Source organism: Pinus tabuliformis, chromosome 3_2, assembly GCF_031772625.1.
Source record: "Pinus tabuliformis cultivar Carrire ecotype Pingquan chromosome 3_2, CPIR1, whole genome shotgun sequence".
NCBI classification, from domain to species: domain Eukaryota; kingdom Viridiplantae; phylum Streptophyta; class Pinopsida; order Pinales; family Pinaceae; genus Pinus; species Pinus tabuliformis.
Genome location: NC_142302.1, coordinates 1,077,556,823 through 1,077,575,344, shown reverse-complemented (window position 1 = coordinate 1,077,575,344; position 18,522 = coordinate 1,077,556,823). Strand labels below are relative to the sequence as shown.

General features: G+C 41.7%; 1 protein-coding gene across 1 annotated transcript in view; it reads right to left on the bottom strand.

Annotated features, from left to right (window-relative positions):
* Positions 1 to 3,474: 3,474 nt before the first annotated feature.
* The window catches only part of LOC149184414 (uncharacterized), a 36,793-nt gene continuing 21,745 nt past the window's right edge, over positions 3,475 to 18,522 (bottom strand). Inside the window, exons 2-3 of the mRNA XM_089417471.1 lie at positions 4,534 to 8,342; positions 3,475 to 4,433 (exon numbers count right to left, since the gene is read on the bottom strand). Of these exons, the coding sequence (XP_089273597.1) occupies positions 3,674 to 4,433; positions 4,534 to 8,342 (4,569 nt within the window). The 3' untranslated portion in view covers positions 3,475 to 3,673. The remainder of the gene's footprint in view (positions 4,434 to 4,533; positions 8,343 to 18,522) is intronic.

Sequence of the window (18,522 nt, the reverse complement as noted above, 5' to 3'; positions counted from 1 at the left end):
AATCCTTTACTCCTAACTGTGGAAGTGATAGACGGTTATTTCCTCCGATGAATAATATTGAATGTTTCATATGTCATAATTTTGGACATGTTGCAACCAGATGCAGAAGTAGAATGGTTCAAGACCGTCACATAGAAAGATCATCACATTTCAGGTACTTTAAAAGATATTGTTTTGCTTGCAATATGTTTGGTCACAAAGCCATTGACTGCTATAGAAGGAATATGAAACATGTAAGATGTTATGCATGTAACAAGCTTGGACATATAGCAAAGGAATGCTGGAGAAGATTTTGGGAACCATACCAAAAGGAGAAAACATCATCACAGTCGAAGATATGGAAGAAAAAGGAAGTATAGTCAGAAAGATGTGGCATAACAGAGTATACAGACATAACAGACTCAGAGGGAGCTGAAAGTGTGAAACTTCAGTGTTCTAAATTTCATACGCAAGTTTCATGAAGACAAGTCGCGTATATATGCGAGTTCAAAGCTACATAGTCACGTATATGTTGGTTTGAGGAAAAGCAGTGGGACAGACTCAGGAAAAAGGGTCTTATATGGTTTAGTCAATTATTTGTTATGTTTGATGATTGTTACAATCTGTTGATGATGTGTGGAAATGTGTTAGTACTCATAAGATGTTATTGATCCTCACAAGTTAACTTTATGTATATCTCATTGATGATGATGCCTTGATACTTCTTGCTGATATATGCATGATCAGATCTGACAGTGAACAGATGGAACAGGTTCAGGGGGAGCATATACTTCGAATAATGCATTGTTGGCATTTTGGTTAAAAGTCTTTGGTGATGATGCGTATATGGCTAAATGACACATCTTGCTATGACACTTGGGGTCGCACTGTTGGTATTCAGATCAGATTCGTGGATGATTACTTAAGTGGCATATTATTGTTGGTTGGCCAAGAAAATGGTATCGCAGGTTACAAGTCTAGATGCTTATGGTGCAAATCATATATGGTGTATGATAGTTGCTAATGACCATCATGGTCTTGTTTAGATTGCTAGTCTTTGTTATAAAAGTCATGTATATCATTTGATGTAAAGGTCATGAAAAGACCTAAGTTGTAACCCCACTAGGCATGGGAAAGATGATGTAATGATTTCTATTTTCAGTCATGTATAAACATTTGGTATATCCCCACTTGGTTGGGTGGATGAATCAAAATTGGTGTATCCCTACTTGGTTGGGAGATTAATGAATCATTGGTGATAGGAAGGTCATACTCACTTAATTGAGTTGTAGAGTCATGTTATTCTTTTGAATATATTTTTGCAGACTCTACATGTGCTCAAGGGGAGCATGGACGGTTTAGTGCATCTCAGCAGGGGGAGCTCAATCAGAGATTTCAGCATGTACTCAGGGGGAGTATGGACAGTATAATGTATATCTAGGGAGAGAATATCTTGGTCTGCCCTTTGCCCTTGATGTCAAAGGGGGAGAGTGACTTGGTGTCCAAAAGGGGAGATTGTTGGCATTATGATACAGGTATGATATAGGTGTTGTCCTTGATGGAAACTCACTCAGATGACAGATCATAGTGCAACAGGTCAATAGCAAAGAATTAATGATCAGATAGAGGTATACGCAGGTTCACCGTGACAAAGTAGCGTATACACGCGGGTTAGTAGACCAAAAGGAGCATATAACATACACACGCACTTTCACAGAAGGAAAGGCACGTACATGTTGGAAAACTAAGTTTTGGTCTGTGGTATTTGGTCCATGGTATTTTGATCCATGATATTTGGTCCGAGGTATTGACCCCAGGTATTGGGTCCAAGGTATTGGTCCTACGTGGTTTTGGACCATGGTATTGAGAGAAGCCTAAACCTATATAAAGAGGAGAAGATCATTAGGCCAAGGTGGACAAGTGGTGCAAGTATTGAATATCTGATGAAGTGTGAGATCCAGTACATTGGTTATGGGTTTGTGATGCTTTGCTTGATCTGAACCAAGGATGCACCTATGTGGATGATGATGAATGATGGATCGAGATCATAAGGCTTGGAATGTATTATCATTATGCGGTTTGATCATGGATAGACTAGATTTAAATTATTGACGCGTGTTTTATTATATAAATGTTATGATCTGGGTATGACTGATGTCGGGAATAGCTGCAAAGTTATGAGTAAATATTTGCAGATCTGTACGTGGGTTCGCTTTAGTAAAAGCACCTATACATGCTAATTCGGCTCATCAGAGTAGCGTACACATTATGAAGTATGATGTTTGAAGTTGCAGCTGGATCTGGTTGTTGTTGCAGAGTTCTGTGTTCTGCTCTGTGTTATGGTGAGTGTGTTTTGTTGACAGGGTTTCAGTGATTCAGTGTTGGGTGATTCAGAGATTGATGATGCAGATGGTGATTGATTTTGTGCTTCAATGTTGTTGATGGGTCCAGTATGAAAATTGGATGAAACATGGCCTTCAGATTATGGTGTTGTGCTTCAGGAGTATCCAATATGAAAGTTTATGAAACGTGGTCCCTGGAGGAAGAGAGAAGGTCGTAGCCTTCTGTAAGTCGGCACCTACGTACTGGTAAACGTATCGACCAGTACAAGAGCCAGGGGGTTGGAGCTCCCTTCCAGTAGCAACTAGAAAACGAGTGAAGGTTGGAGCCTTCAATAGGCCGGCGCCTACGTACTAGTAAACATATCGACTAGTACAAGAGCCAGGGGATTGTAGCTCCCTTCCAGTGGTAGTTGGAAAACGAAAGAAGGTTGTAGCTTTCTACAGGTGGGTCTCTGCATACTGACATGAGTGCGCTAGTACAAGATTGTAAACAAGTTTTTCTTATATTAAAGGAAGACGGCAGCAGACGGTTTTTGTCCCGCATTGGGTTTCCACCTTATATCATGGTGTTCATGTGTGTTTCTTATGTGTGATGATTTGTTATGTTTTTACTGCACCTGGTTACTATTTATATGGTTAATGAAGTTCTGATGCACTGATTAAATATCAACATATGATGAATTAACTGAATCATAAGTTTACTGGATATACGCTAGTTGCATTAAACACAGTTGCGTGTACACGCGGGTTCCCTTAACTAAAATAGCGTATATGAATCTGATTATAGAAATGAAAAAATTATTAATTTGCTAATACTGATTCACCCCCTCTCAATATTATTTCCAACAATTGTTAACCTGATCATAATACAATCCAAACTAGGAAAGTCTAACTATTGCACATAATACCTACATGATTTTATATTTTCCACCAAAATATGTCATGTATGGTTTTTACTATCGAGACCGCATATTCTTTTCCCTCTATTTCAAATATTATTATATATATTCAAAAGGTCAAAAAAACCATACTGCTATCCGCGTGTTATTTGCACCTTCTCGTGGAAACGTATTTGTTGGAATTAAAACCAAGGTCACTCACCAAAAAGATAGCAATACAACAACCAAACTCACTGCCCAAAAATAGCAAAACCAAAACCAAAACCCTGCAAATGAGAAGTTGAAGATCACCGTGGTTTTTGTACATCTGCACCTGGGTTTGTACGAAAAATATATGCACTTCAACCAAAATACCGAATCACAACGACTGCAGGACACTTAAGGAGTACAGTACATCAGACCACCACCGTCTTAGCAGAATAGTAAAACTGCTGGGAATTAAATAGTAACAGTTTACATTACAGAGCACCACCGATTGCCTGTAGCATCTGCATCACTGTTTTCCGAACTGTGAGACATTCTTTCCAGTATGGCCTTGCAATCTGGGCATTCAGATGTTTGCATTGCTCCTCGACATTCACCCACCACGTAAAAATGGTCATTCTGGCATTTATACCAGTGCCCTCTTTCTCCCATCTCCTTACCCTTAACATCAATTACATGTCGTTTAGCATGATACACGAATATCAGATCCCCTTTGATTTCCGCAGTCTTTTCATGACCAGGGTTTCTCCGCAGAATAAGGTCGCAAATCGCCAACCCAGTAGCCAGGTCATTCTGAACAGAACAGACCAATACCCATTGGAGAAGTGCGTCAATGGCTAACTCATTATCTGCTATTTTAGAATCAAGGTTTTTGTTGTTTGAATCAGATTTCAGACCAAGTTTTGGAAGCTTTGCCATCATGATTTTCTTATAGGTGCTCTGCTCTATGATAAATCTGAGATGTGGTATTGCTTCCGTATCGGCACGCAACCCACAGAGAGCACACGCCTGTCCAAGATGAGCTTCAAGAAGCCCTGGATTGCTGCTCAGACCTTCCATGAACTCTTGTCTCGCTGCCAAATATTTTTTCACCTTTAGCATATCGTTCCCTCGCTTCACTTTTTGGAATCCAATAACTCGCTTCTTCACTTCTTCAATCTGTTGCAACTTTGTCTTCACAATGTTTGAATATCGCAGCGTTCTTCTGATAGGCGAACTACATTCAGGACTGCGTAGCAAAGAAATTCAGAAGGTTCATATATTAATTAGAATAGATAGCCATTGCACAAAAGAAATATTTTATTTATATTACAAATAGCAGAACTTACCACTGCTTTAGCTTCACTGCAGTAGCACCTGCATTGTCCATGTCCATATGAGTATCGAGCACACCAACTTCAAATATATGTCCACATTCTACGAGCTCCACAAACCTGGCAGATGGATCACACTTGTCTAGAGCCACCAGCGTACTGTGATGTGAACTCTTGTGAGCGCAAACCCTGCAAAACCTGGGGCAGGGCTCCCCGCATAGACCTAGGCAAGGATGCCCACACTTTAGAGTTTTTGGGCAGGGTTGGTTGCAACGAGGCCTGGTGCATGTTTCATGGCAGGGGAGATCACAAGTATGATGCTCGCACTGCCATTCGCATTTTGCCATGCAAGGCGTGCATAAGCTTCCGCATATAAGACCACAGTTACTATGAAGGCAACTTTTTTGGCAAATATTTTTGCAGGGAGGACAGATCTCAGAGCAATCGGCCATGCATCTGTGGCCACATGGAAGAGACCTGAAGCACCGTTCCATGCAGGGAATGTGTGAAGTACCTTGCTTGCATGACTTGCATGTTCCTCTGCAAATATGTTCACATCCTGGCCTCAGGACCTTACCACAGGGCTGGTCACAAATGAATTTACAGGGGTCTTCATAGCATAGCAACTCTGCCTGATGTCCACATGGCAAGGCTTTGATGACATTTACTTTACAGGGTCCGCAAGGTCTTCCACACTTTTGATTACATGGATGACCGCAATGAAGTCGAATTGAACATAATTCGTTGCAGATGATTCCCTTGAGAGGAGTGGAGCAAGGAAGAGTTATGCGATTGCGGTGGCCACATGGAAGAGATCTGAAGCACCGTTCCATGCAGGGAATGTGTGAAGTACCTTTCTTGCATGACTTGCATGTTCCTCTGCAAATATGTTCACATCCTGGTCTCAGGACCTTACCACAGGGCTGGTCACAAATGAATTTACAGGGGTCTTCATAGCATAGCAACTCTGCCCGATGTCCACATGGCAAGGCTTTGATGACATTTACTTTACAGGGTCCGCAAGGTCTTCCACACTTTTGTTTACATGGATGACCGCAATGAAGTCGAATTGAACATAATTCGTTGCAGATGATTCCCCTAAGAGGAGTGGAGCAAGGAAGAGTTATGCGGTGGCAACATCTAGGTTGAAGACTCTTCGAGACAGGGATCTGGCAAGGAGGGCAATATGTGGGGAAATGGCATATCTTCGGGCACTGATGACCACATGTCTCGAATTTCTTCGGACAAGGCTTGGGGCATACGATTGAGTCATGGTCAGATGGATGACATTGCCTAGAGCAAGCATGGCCGCATTTTAACTGATATTCACATGGTCTTCTGCAACCTCCGTCCTCCATTTGTCTGAAATCTTCGGCTACAGAGACTTTTATTTCTGTTTGCGGATGCCTTTGGCAAGTCAGTGTTAATGCCGGTCCAATGGAATTGGAATTCTCTAATTTCTGAATTATTGACTCCCACAGAGTACTTTTAGATGCCAGAAGCTCTGCATTGCCAAAGATGTAAAGCCCACTCTTGGCTCTCGACAGTGCCACGCAGACCCTGTTCACTACCTTGAGAAATCCAATATTTCCTCTTGACCCTCCAATTCCCGGTATTTTATTGCTCCTCACCAGAGACAATATGATAATATTTGCTTCTTCTCCCTGATAATTATCCACAGAACAAACTCGAGGGGTAGGTGAAGTGACATCATCTATCTCCTCGTTTTGGCTATTCCTGGGGCAAAGACGGTCATTTAGATCTCTTTGAATTTCACTCACCTGGCCTTTATACATTGTCAGAACTGTAATGTCGCTGTTCTTATATCCTTGTCTGAGAAGATAAACACAAAGTTCCACTGCAAGCCGGGCTTCGCTTATGTTAATCTTACCATTGGTATTCGAGATCTCGGATTCCATGGCCTGATGATCTAAGAAAAACACATCATTTCTAATTCCTTTGATGCTTTCATAATTGATTACGCTAGAGTGGTCGCGCAATGTGGGATAGATATCTGTTATTAATCTTGAAATTGCGGGCTTCATTCTTCTTTGGCATCTTAGGGTCACATGCTCGATCCCGCCGCTTATCAATCTCTCAAAGAGGGAGACATCCAATTTGTATTTGGTGGCTAATTCATACTCTGCAACAGAAGGACGCAACTGCAAGTGATCGCCAAGGAGAATGAGATGTTGGGTGGAGGAGCTAATGCAGGGCAGAACATGGGCTTCCAAAACCTCGGCAGCCTCTTCTATCACCACTATTTCTGCTCGTAATGCCTGGAGAATGTCATAATTTTTAGCAGCCCCAGTGGTTGTCATTCCTACAACCTTTGCTTCTCTTAAAATTTTGAGGCTGGTCTTATGATCATGTTCAAGTAACCCACCACATACTTCTCTGTATCTCTCAGATAGACGATGCAGTTCCTCCTCAGCCTTTTCTTTGGCTTTCTGTAACCAATGATTATGCAGCTTGATCCTTGATTTTTGGGGCAACAACCATAAATCCTGGGAACTAAGTATGTAGTCCAGAGGTGTATCTGCTGAAGAATATTCATTCCACACTCTCTCCTTCAACCATAAATCTTCTATGGTCTGACCATTAGCTGAATCCTTGCTATAAAGAGATTCAATATGCTGTTCTGAAGCTATGCCCGATAGCATCCCTCTGGAGATTTGTGTTGCTCTCACACACGCTGTGCACCTTCTGATCTGCTCTTCCACATTTCTTTTAGCACGCATTAGTTCTCCGTGTCTAACACGAAGTTCACCAAAAGTACTTGGACCACGTTTGAGGACATTCAAGCTTCGCTTCAGCATAATTTCATTCTTTGATCCACCACCGATTCGAACAATATTATTTTCTACGGAATAAATGGATTCCAGGAATTGATCCAGTGCATGGTTGGTATAACAGATTACCAAAATAGGACCACATTGGACATTAGAAAGGAGAATCCTCGCAATGGTTAAGCCGACATAGGTTTTCCCAGTTCCAGGAGGGCCCTGAATAATAGCCAGCCTCTTTGTCAGGCACAGCTTCACGGCTTCCATCTGGCTTTCATCTAAGGTGGAATTCCACTGTGGCCAATTCTGCAAGATGTGGATTGCGCTTCTGCCCAAATAATTTCGGATCCTTGGAAACGCACATTCTAAGTTATATAAATCCTTGAACTGCCTTTTCTTCAGATAATCTGGCTCTGTAGGTTGGGCTTCTAATGATAGAAAGTGCTCCCAGAAAGGAAGCTCTTTCATTTCTGGCCGTTGAAGACATTCCAAAACATGGACATAGGCTTCATAGTATGCAGTTGACTGGATCATTTCATAGGTTCTGTTCTTTACTAAACTCGCTAACTTACCTTCATTGCTGGGAATCAGCTTCAAAGCAATGCTTCCCTTCTGAAAGCTAGTGCTGTCTGCGTCCTTGACAATTCCCCATACATAGTTCCGAAATCCATCGCAGGAAATGCACAGCAGTGAGCCAGACATCATTTGTTTCGATGAGCTTGAATTTGCTGCCTCCTCCTTTGTTGTTTTCAAAAGGATGCAGTGCTCCAGCCCTCGATCCCCACATTGGATTCCAATAAACTTTACATTCTTGTATCTAGGGATATTATCTGGAACAATGTTCTTGCGGAAACCTTGAATTGCACCTCTGAGTGAGGCAAAGCAGTCCTCGCGGACCAAACGAAAGTGCGTGGATAAGTATTCATCAACACTGTTATAAGTCTGGCATACTTTGTTGATAGGCAATGGTTCCGGACTCTGAGAAGATATTTCATCTTCAGTTGGTAGAATTGGCAAACTCCCCACATCTGTAGATCCCTGTGCAATCAGCGATGAAAATTTAATTCGTAACTATCTTCTACAATCTAAAACAAAATTTTAATTCGTAACTATCTTCTACAATCTAAAACAAAATTTTCTTTTAAGTACAACTCAAAAAATTATCCCATCACATAAAACAAAATTTTCCTCAAGTAAAACTCAAAAAAATTATCCCATCACATAATATATATAAGAGAGAAATATGAGGGCAATGTGTATCCATTTTTATATGAAACCTGCCGATGAACCACGACCTCACCAAATCCAAAGACCAGAAGAGTCCAGTAATACAGGTTGATCCAGAGCTGCAGGGCATTAATAACTGTGTACATATATCAAATGGCTTATAAAATTATGCAGTTTAGTTTTAGGTAGGAAATTTATTATGGAATGACGGTATTAATTTTGTTGGACTAATTCTTATTTGTGATTTGAAAATTTTAATTAAGAATGAATTATAGGGATGTAAGATTATGTGGTTGGTTAAAATGGAATAGCTGAATTTAAATGAACTTTTATGACTTATAATTTTATAAGAAGTGAGATGTACATTACATTTAGTACATACAAATTAAAGGTGGATCTTGATATCATTATAACATAAATTGACTTAACTTGATTTAGTCAAGTTACTAGCGGTTTTTAGTAGTTATCAAAGGATAGATTTCGCTCGTCATTCAAATTTTAAAATATTTTCAAAAATTTACAATTGAGTTAACTTCAACATTAATAATATTGGTTGATGTGAAATTTAGAAATATTTCCAAAATTTACAATCAAATTAAATTTATAATTATATTTATACTTATTATTTGCTTAAATTAATTTGTTTACTCTTATAAGAAAATAGATCAATTAGTCGAGGCCTGTTCCCCGCACAGCTGCCGACGCGGAAGCTTCCCCCTCAGCTTCTTGCAACTGGCAGATGGAGGTTAAACCGCGTTTTGGCTTTTCCTTTGGTCGGTAAAGGTAAATTTTATTACTGTCAACTGTCTGCTGTTTGCAGTTTCCGTTTTCCTGGTCTGTCGGTGGTTTCTCTCCCTTGGAAATTTCAACCATGGTTAAGCCCTCCGAGTTTTTAGCACTGGACCCAGATGTTGAGGATATACTTTCCATGTGGGGCAAGGAAATCAATTCTCAGAATGTGGACTACTATTTTGGGACTGTCGATATCCCTAGTCTGGCGTCTGCATCTCAGTCGGAGATCCCTCAGGTTTTAATCCAAGACAAGGAGCCGGACAGAGAGATCCCGCATGAAGGTTTTGAGGCCAGCCCTATTCAACAAGTGAAAGAGACAGATTTGAGAGGGGTGCTCGCGGCTACTCAGCCCTCGGAGCCTAAGGGTCTTCCTCCGAAATCACGGTTTCCAAACCCTAAGGGGCTCGAAGAAATATCCCAGCTAGGGTTTCCAGCGGGTATTGAGCATTCTAGATTTCCAGGTGCTCCAGTCTCGATTACGAGGGTTTCCCTCTCTCGAGATTCCCAAGGCCAACCTGAGATTCAACCAAGCGACCACGGCACTTCCTTAGCAGGTGGGCCGGAAGAAAATGAAGGTTTGGGGGCAGATACTTTGTTCTCTGGGAATGTCGACTTGGGTCTTTCAGGACAGATCCCGTCCCTGTGGGAACCAGATACCCTTTTGGGCTCAGCACAGATAACATCAGACATTATCGAGGATTGTGAAGGAAGAAGACCGGTGGTGGAAAGCTCAAGGCCAAGAGGAGCGACAAGGAAACAGAAAAGACCCATTGGAACACAGGTAATAACGGAGAATCTGGTTCTTGGGATGGAGGTATCGATGATAGAAGCTCTAGCGGTGGCAGATTGCACTTTGGTAGGCAGAGTCAGAGGTAAGCCATATTCATCTGCTTTTCTTCAAGAATGGGGCGAAAGAAGTTTCACTCCAGAGAGATCTGTAAATTTCGAAGCAAAGGTATTAGCAAAAGGATGGTTCAAGTTCAAATTTGATGACAGAGAAATGGTGGATTGGGTTCTGCAGCGTATATGGCATATTGATAACATCCCCGTTCTATTTAAAAAATGGTCTCCTTTGTTTGATGCCATTAAGGAGCGCACAGATACATTTCCTGTCTGGGTGCGTGCTCCGGGTTTACCCTCTCTTCTATGGACTGAGGAAGTATTCAGAACAATCGGTAACCGGCTGGGGGAATACATGACAGCGGACATGTCATTCTTAACAACAAACAATTTGGCAACTGCGCGCATTCTTGTAATGCTCAAACCAAGCGGGGGTTTGGCACAAAAGGTTAACCTACAATTTGATGAATATGTCTATGAACAGATTTTAGACTATGAATTCCTGCCTTTTAGATGCCATTGGTGCCATGAGCACGGACATTTAGCAAAAGATTGTCCCCATAAGAGAAGAAGGAGACATTTTCGTAGGACACCTGCTCACAGAGCAAATGCTCAATTCGATGCACAGACAAGGACGGAGCAGGACATGCCGGAGCCACAAGAACAAACGAATATGGAGGCAGAGGAGATTGAGAAAGGACCATCGGATGCAAGCGCACAGCCTATAGATTTGGAAGCAGAAATTGGCATAGATCAGGAAGCTGTGGAAGGGGCCGTCGAGGTAATAGCTAAAGAACCGGAAGCTGTGAAAGGATCTGTCGAGGAAACACTTCTAATACAATCCGACGATCCGGAGAAGGGTAAGTGCTCAGGGACTCCCTCCTCCTTTATTTCTCCTGAGCCTTCAAATGTAAATTATAATATTGCTTCTTCGTCTTATCATGAGCAAGAAAAAAATATTGTTGAAAATATGGGCGACACTATATCAGAGCCGAATGTGGAAACTTTAACTGAAACATTACCTCTCCTGGATATAAACTGTGAAGACAATTGGCCTCCTCTCCCTCTCCCTGTGACCCGGACCCCTTGTCCATACAATCTGAGATCTTTGGGTGGGAATCAAACGATTCAGGGGTCTTTAGGTGGGCTGGGCTTGATTCCTACACAGATTAAATCCAAAAACAAACGAGGCCGGAAATCTGATCTGTTCAAGGCAAAACTTAAAGCAAAGATGGATGTTGCAGATGGCAAACAATATTCCATCCAGGGGGTTCTTAGAGCAGCACATCCCCCTGAGGGAGTTATCAAATGATCCTAACATCCTGGAATTGCAGAGGTTTGGCCAGCAAACCCAAAAAACTGGCCCTGAAAGAATGGATTTTCAACTCAAAAGCAGATGTAATCCTTCTGCAAGAAACCCTGGGGAAGGCTAATGAGATTGAACCTATGCTTAATGCTCTTCTTCCAGGGTGGACTTTCAGTGCTACTGATGCCTTTGGACATTCGGGGGGATCAGCAATTGGGTACAAAGATGGGAGAGTTAAAGTTCTCAGCAATTGGGGGATGAAGAATGTAATGGGAATGGAGATATTATCCCCTGATTTCCATTTCCCCATCACCATAATCAACATCTATGGGCCTTGTCAAGGCAGGGAATTTTTTTGGGATGACTTGATGACAAAATCGGTTTTGAAAGCTCCGGTGATGATTTTGGGTGGTGATTTAAATTTCTCTTTAGGTCGTGCTGAAGCTTGGGGACCTTCGGCGAGAGAAGATCCTCTTACAGATTTTTTCCATAATCTCATCTCAGAGAATAACTTTGTTGATCCTCTCCCGATTAAGCTAAAGCCTACTTGGCGGAATCGAAGAGTTGGTGCAGACAGGATTGCCAAAAGACTAGATCGCTTCTTGCTATCTGATTCGCTATCCGCCAAAGTTCCCCTAATCAGACAGTGGGTTGAGGAAATCGGGAATTCGGACCACTTCCCAATCTTTCTAGATCTATCTACTCCTCCACACAAGCCCCCCGCCCCTTATAAATTTAATCCAGCTTGGCTTCAAGATCCTTCTTTCAGTGAATTGTTTAAAAAAACTTGGATCCACCCAGATCACAATGCAGGAGAGGAGAAAAGTTTTTTGTTCATGGAAAATTTAAAAAGATTGAAATCAGCCACAATCTCTTGGGCAAGGGAAAGGAAATTGAAACAAAATGAGGAGCTAAACTGTATAAGGGAAGACCTGAAGAAATTGGAGAGTTTGGATTCAGATGGCTACTCATCTCAAGAATCCAAGGATAGAATTCTTCTTTTGGAGAAGCAGCAAACCAGAATCCTTCTGGAAAGGGAAGAAGAATGGAGAATAAAGAGTAGGGCAGTTTGGCTAAAGTCTGGGGATGAAAACACCAAATTCTTTCATAATTTTGCAAAAGGAAGAAAATCAATAAACACAATATGGAGCCTTAAAAATGAAGAAGGGAGAGATGTCAGATCTTTTTCTGATCTTTCTGGACTTGGGAAAAGACATTTTCATAATTTATATTCTGAACAGAGAGAGGCCACTATTGCAGAAGTCTTCAAAACCGTGCAATGTTTCCCCAGATTCATTGAGGAAGAAGAATCTGAAGATCTTTCAACCTCGGTCACTAAAGCGGAGACTGAAGCAGCCATGAAGCTTTTAGGCAAAGACAAAAGTCCAGGTCCTGATGGCTGGACTATTGAATTGTTTCTCCATTTCTTTGACCTAATTGGAGACGAGATAACTGAAGTTGTAGAGGAGTCAAGATTGAAAGGAGATATTTATAGACCATTTAATTCAACATTTATTGCTCTCATTCCTAAGAAGAATGAGCCAGAAAGCTTTGAAGATTTCAGACCAATTTCTTTGTGCAACTGTATTTATAAGATTATTTCAAAGGTTATCGCCCTCAGATTAGCTCCAATCTTGTCAAGGAACATATCTATGGAACAATTTGGGTTCCTGGATGGCAGACAAATCCATGAAGCTATTGGGGTTGCTCAGGAGGCAATTCATAGTGTCAAATTAAAGAAAAAGAAAGGAGCTGTTCTCAAAATTGACCTCTCCAAAGCATTTGATAGGACAAGCTGGCTCTATCTACGAATGCTTCTTACTCATGTGGGATTCAACTACCCATTTGTCAGTTGGATCATGGGATGCATAACAAATGTCAGCTTTGCAGTTTTGGTCAACGGAGCTGCCTCCTCCTTTTTCTCTAGCCAGAGAGGCCTCAGACAAGGGTGTCCATTATCACCACTTTTGTTTCTCCTTGTGGCCGAAGGACTTAGCAGGCTGATTCATAAAGCCAGAAGTGAGGACAAGGTAAAAGGTATAGAGGTAGCTATAAATCTCTTCATCACTCATCTTCTTTTCGTTGATGATATATTGATCTTTACAAATGGAAATTACAGCGAATTAAAGGAGATAAAATGCATCTTTGATCTTTTTCTAAAAGCTACTGGTATGCAGATAAATTCTGTGAAATCACAAGTTTGTTTGGCAGATGTGGACAGAAGGGAAAGGAGTCTTCTAGCTGATCTTTTTCCTTATCCTAGCCAATCTTTGGATGTTCCTTTCAAATATTTGGGGTTTTGGCTAAAACCTGCTGCTTACAGAAAAGCAGATTGGAACTGGATTATAGCAAAAATTGAAGCTAGAATCTCACACTGGAGCTATAGATGGCTATCCAGGGCTGGTAGGCTAACTCTCATCAAATCGGTCTTGCTTGCCATCCCGGTTTACTGGGCTGCTCTAACTTGGATTCCTAAAGGTGTAATGGAGAAAATTAGAAGAATTTGTTGCAGATTTCTTTGGGCAGGTTCCAAGGATTTCTCAGGTTTACCGTGGGTGGCATGGGACAAAGTGGCCAGATCAAAAGAGTGGGGAGGTTGGGGGATCAAAAGACTTCCTGAGTTCAGCACTTCGTTAGCAGCAAAGTCTGGTTGGAGGCTAATAACCATAGAAAATCTATGGACAAGGGTGATTAAAAGGAAGTATATCGATCCAACGCCCTTGGAAGATTGGATTCGGAGTCAGAACAAGAAGGCAAAAAACTCTTCTGTAATTTGGAAGGCCACGGTGGATGCCTTCTCAGTGATTGAGCAAGGTTTAGCTTGGAAAGTGGGAGATGGCAGACAAATCAGGATCGGCAGGGACCCTTGGATCGGGTGCAATGAAGCTTACGCCTTATCGCCAGGGCTCCTTCGACATCTTGAGTCCAAAGATATCACCTCATTAAATCAGGTGGCTAGAGTTGGGCAGCACTCCATTTGGGGCCAGGTTTGGAAGGATGATGAAGAGTTAGGGCTAAATATCAGATGGAAGATTGAATGGACAGGTTTCATCAAAGAACTAAAACGATCCAATGTTAGGATAAGGGAGGAACCTGATAGGTTAATGTGGGCTCACAGCAAATCGGGGGGATATACACCAAAGGAGGGATACTCTTATCTTTTGGGAAAGATAGGATGGGGTGCTCCGGATTGGTGGTCCAAAGCATTATGGAAACTCAAAAGCCCAGCAAAATCTAAGCTCTTCCTTTGGTGTATTCTAAAAAAGAAGGCTCCAACATGGGAAATCCTTCAATCTAGGTTTTTAGTTGGCCCAGGGCGTTGCCCTCTGTGCAAGTCTGATGAGGAAACTTTAAATCATCTTTTCACCACCTGTCCTTTCTCGAGGAAGATTTGGGAGGAGGTCATTGGGTTTCTCAAGGTAATTGCACAATGGGGAAATGAGCCGCTGGACGAAACCTGGAGGAAGTGGTGGCATACTTACTCGGAAGGGAATATGAGGAACCTGCCTATTATCTTCTGCTGGGGTGTGTGGCTCGCGAGAAATAAGAGTCTGTTCCAAGATCAAATTACACCGCCCTCTGTCATTGCCTCTAATATCGCAGCCATCTATTATGCTCTGCCTCCCCCTGAAGAAAAAAAAACCAGAACAAAACAAAACAATTTCATAATTCAGGAGGATATCCCATGTGGCTTCTTTGACGGAGCCTCTCAAAATAATCGGGCCGGCGCAGGCATGAGCATGCACATCAATTCAGATCACATTATAAAAGCCTCAGTTGGGCTGGGTCCAGGAACAAACAATTTTGCAGAACTCTCTTCTTTGCGTCTCTTACTTTGCTGGCTTCAACACAAAAACATCAACTCAATCCAGTTATTTGGGGACTCTCTTAATGTTATAAATTGGATCAATGGTTTAGCTGCTTGCCAAAATCAAATTTTAATGACAATTGTTGAAGAGATTTTATATCTGAAGACTCTCTTTAACAGGTTTTCATTATGTCATATCTACAGGGAAAGGAACGAAGAAGCCGATCAGTTATCTAAGGCAGGTTTACAACAGGATCCGGACAGCTGGGCGATAGAAGAGATATACCAAGGGCAGTCTTTCCGATCAGACCAGCCTCCTTATGATCAGTAGCATTAACAACAAATTTTATGATCCGCCCCTTTTTTGTTGGCTCTTTATCAGCTTTCTCTTTATATGCTGTTTTTATATTTTGTATATATTTCTCCTTAGCTGTTCTCTTCTTCTCGGCTGTTCGATCACGGCCTTCAGACTTCTCAAATTTTTTGATCATACACAGTGCAGGTGGACACTATTTTTTTTGTCTGTTATGGAGTTGTTTTCCATTAAGGAGACTCCAGATAACTTTAGTTCTATCGTTTATAATGGTTTTTCATCCTCCTCTTGGGAGGAAGACTCTCTCAGGCTACAAACAGCAAAAAAGCTCCCTGCGGGTTGAGCTGTGAATGCTTCATTAAGCCCTGCATGGCTTAAGAACAACTGGATCCAAACTTTTATTCTACTAATAAAAAGTTGCTTTTTTCCCCGGAAAAAAAAAAAAAAGAAAATAGATCAATTTCCACAAACTTATAAGATTTTAGTTATGATGAATTCAAAATTAACATAATTTTTTTAATATTTAAATTAATTCAAAATAGAAGACAATTTCCAAATTTGAATCATAATAAAATTGGGACTTGTCTAAGTAGGTGACGATTGGGAAGGGTGCCACATTCCTCCTGCTAGATTTGTTGATGGGTGGTGATGCTTTTTAGATCACGATCATTATTTCATTTTCTAGCTGTTATGAGGTTGCGTAAGGGTCTAAATTCTTGATGCTCTGAGAGTCTGATTGTCTGATAAACCTGGGAATTCAACGTTGGATGAAGGAATGTTGTTTACGTGGCCCTGACTTCATATTATAAAGAAAGGATATTTTATGGTGGGGAGGTGTTGATCCCAGGGTGGTGGGGTCCCTACTTTTCACTCCTGGTTGTAGGTTGGGTGACCGCCTGGCACGTCTTTTCTGTGCACTTGGCACATACTTCTAAATGCCTCAGATTAAATAACATGAAAAACATTGATGGTCGTATTGAGATTTTAAATGTTAATGTGTTTGCCAATGAGGCCTTCATTCATGTCACTTTGGAGGTTGAATTGAAATACCTTAATAAACGATCCCGTGTGACGGATCTTGGCCCCTCGGATCGTCTATCCCTTCTCCCTGCTTCAAATTTTCCCGCAGGTGGACTTCATGCGAGGCGTCGGGAAAAGGTTTATTCTCAGCAGGACAATAGATTTCGATCAAGGAATAAGGATCGAGGAAAAATTATCTCTCCATCCTCTAAGACGAAACTACCAGGTTTTGGTTATAATGTATTATGGGATAGAGTTATTAGTTTACAGAAACGTGCACTTATCGGGCGTTGGGCATGTGCGAAACCTCCTCTTTAAAACATGCAGGACTGGATTAGGACACATGGAGCTCCCAATTTAGGATATTCTCCTAAAGCTAGTTGACTAATGAACTCTTGGTATAGCTTCCACTCCCTGCATCAGGAGTCAGGACGACCTGGAACGCATCATGGGGCAACCATGGGTTCGTGGGATAAGTTTTTTTACACCTCCATCGATGGTATGTTGGTTTTAATCCCTTTCATGTTACTCCCAAGAATAATTTTGTCTAGGTAAAATTGTCGGGTTTACCATTAGAATTCTGGACCAGACATGTCCTGAAGGAGATTGGAGATGCAAGTGGAAGGTTTATATATATTGACCCAGGCTCTTTGGGTGCTCGGGATAAGCGGGTGGCGTGGATATTGGTTGAACTTGGTTTCTCTAGTGGGTTCCCGGAACATATTGACTTGGAATGGGGCAACTTCTTCACAGACAATACTTAGACTACTAGGACATTCCTTTTAGATGTTTTTTGTTCCATTATACTGGTCACCTTTTGGATTGATGCCCTAGACAACATATGCAAAGGGGTGTTGGTCGGCATCGCCGTGGAGAAGTGGTTCAGATTCTGATTTCAGGAACTGATGTTTCTACTAAGAAATCTCTGTTCAATTATGAATTTTCGTCTCTATCACTCTCTAGTTCTACTTCTCCTTGCCCTTCCCCCGCCCCTGTGTCAACCCCCAAAAAGAGTCAGGGTCTCTCATTTTCTCATGGGATACCCATCTTCCACTTGCCTCGGCCCCCCGCCCACTGTCTTCGCCCCCTCTACCTTCTGGGCCACCTCAAACTTGCCCTTCCATTCCCCATACTAATAACCCCTCTATACCTTTTTTTCCCCCTGCATCCTCACCACATATCGATCCTCCCCTAGCAGATACTAGTCTTACTCGGAATTCGGTTTCCTCCCCCCATTCCTGTGCCATCCCGGGACATGACAACTCCCGTCACAACTTGGTTGAGAGCGATATTCAGTTCTTGATGGTCAACCCTGCAATGGATCTTGATGCTCTTTCCATCCACAAAGGACCATCTCACAAATCCCCTCCATCAATCAACCTTACTTCAACCTACAATATCATTGTTAGAAGACGTGGGGGTAAGGGGTCCTGGCCTACAAGAAAGGTTCAACGATTCCTACACTTTCTGGATACTTCTGATTGAGAGATATTCCCATCATCTCTTCATATAACTCTCAGGTCCTTGGAGCAGTTGCGCCCGCCTCTAGGACCTCCTAATGAATTGTCTGTCTCTGAATTTGAGAGGTTTGGGAGATCTATCTAAACAACTGGCCCTCAAACACCTTTTTGGATCGATTCGACCTTTCATCATAATGCTACAGGAAACTATGACTATGTCTGCAAAAGTCATTTCATATTTCAATTCTTTTCTTCCAGATTGGTATATGGTTGTTGTGGATTCTTGTGGCTTATCTGGGGGTTTTATTTTTTTTTGGTATTCTATTGACAAAACATATTCATGGAGTAGCTGATATAATTCATTTCCTAAATCTGTATGCACCATATAAAGATCGCATTTCCTTTTGGGATCGCATGGAGACATGCGATATTCTCAAAAATGTATCACTCAT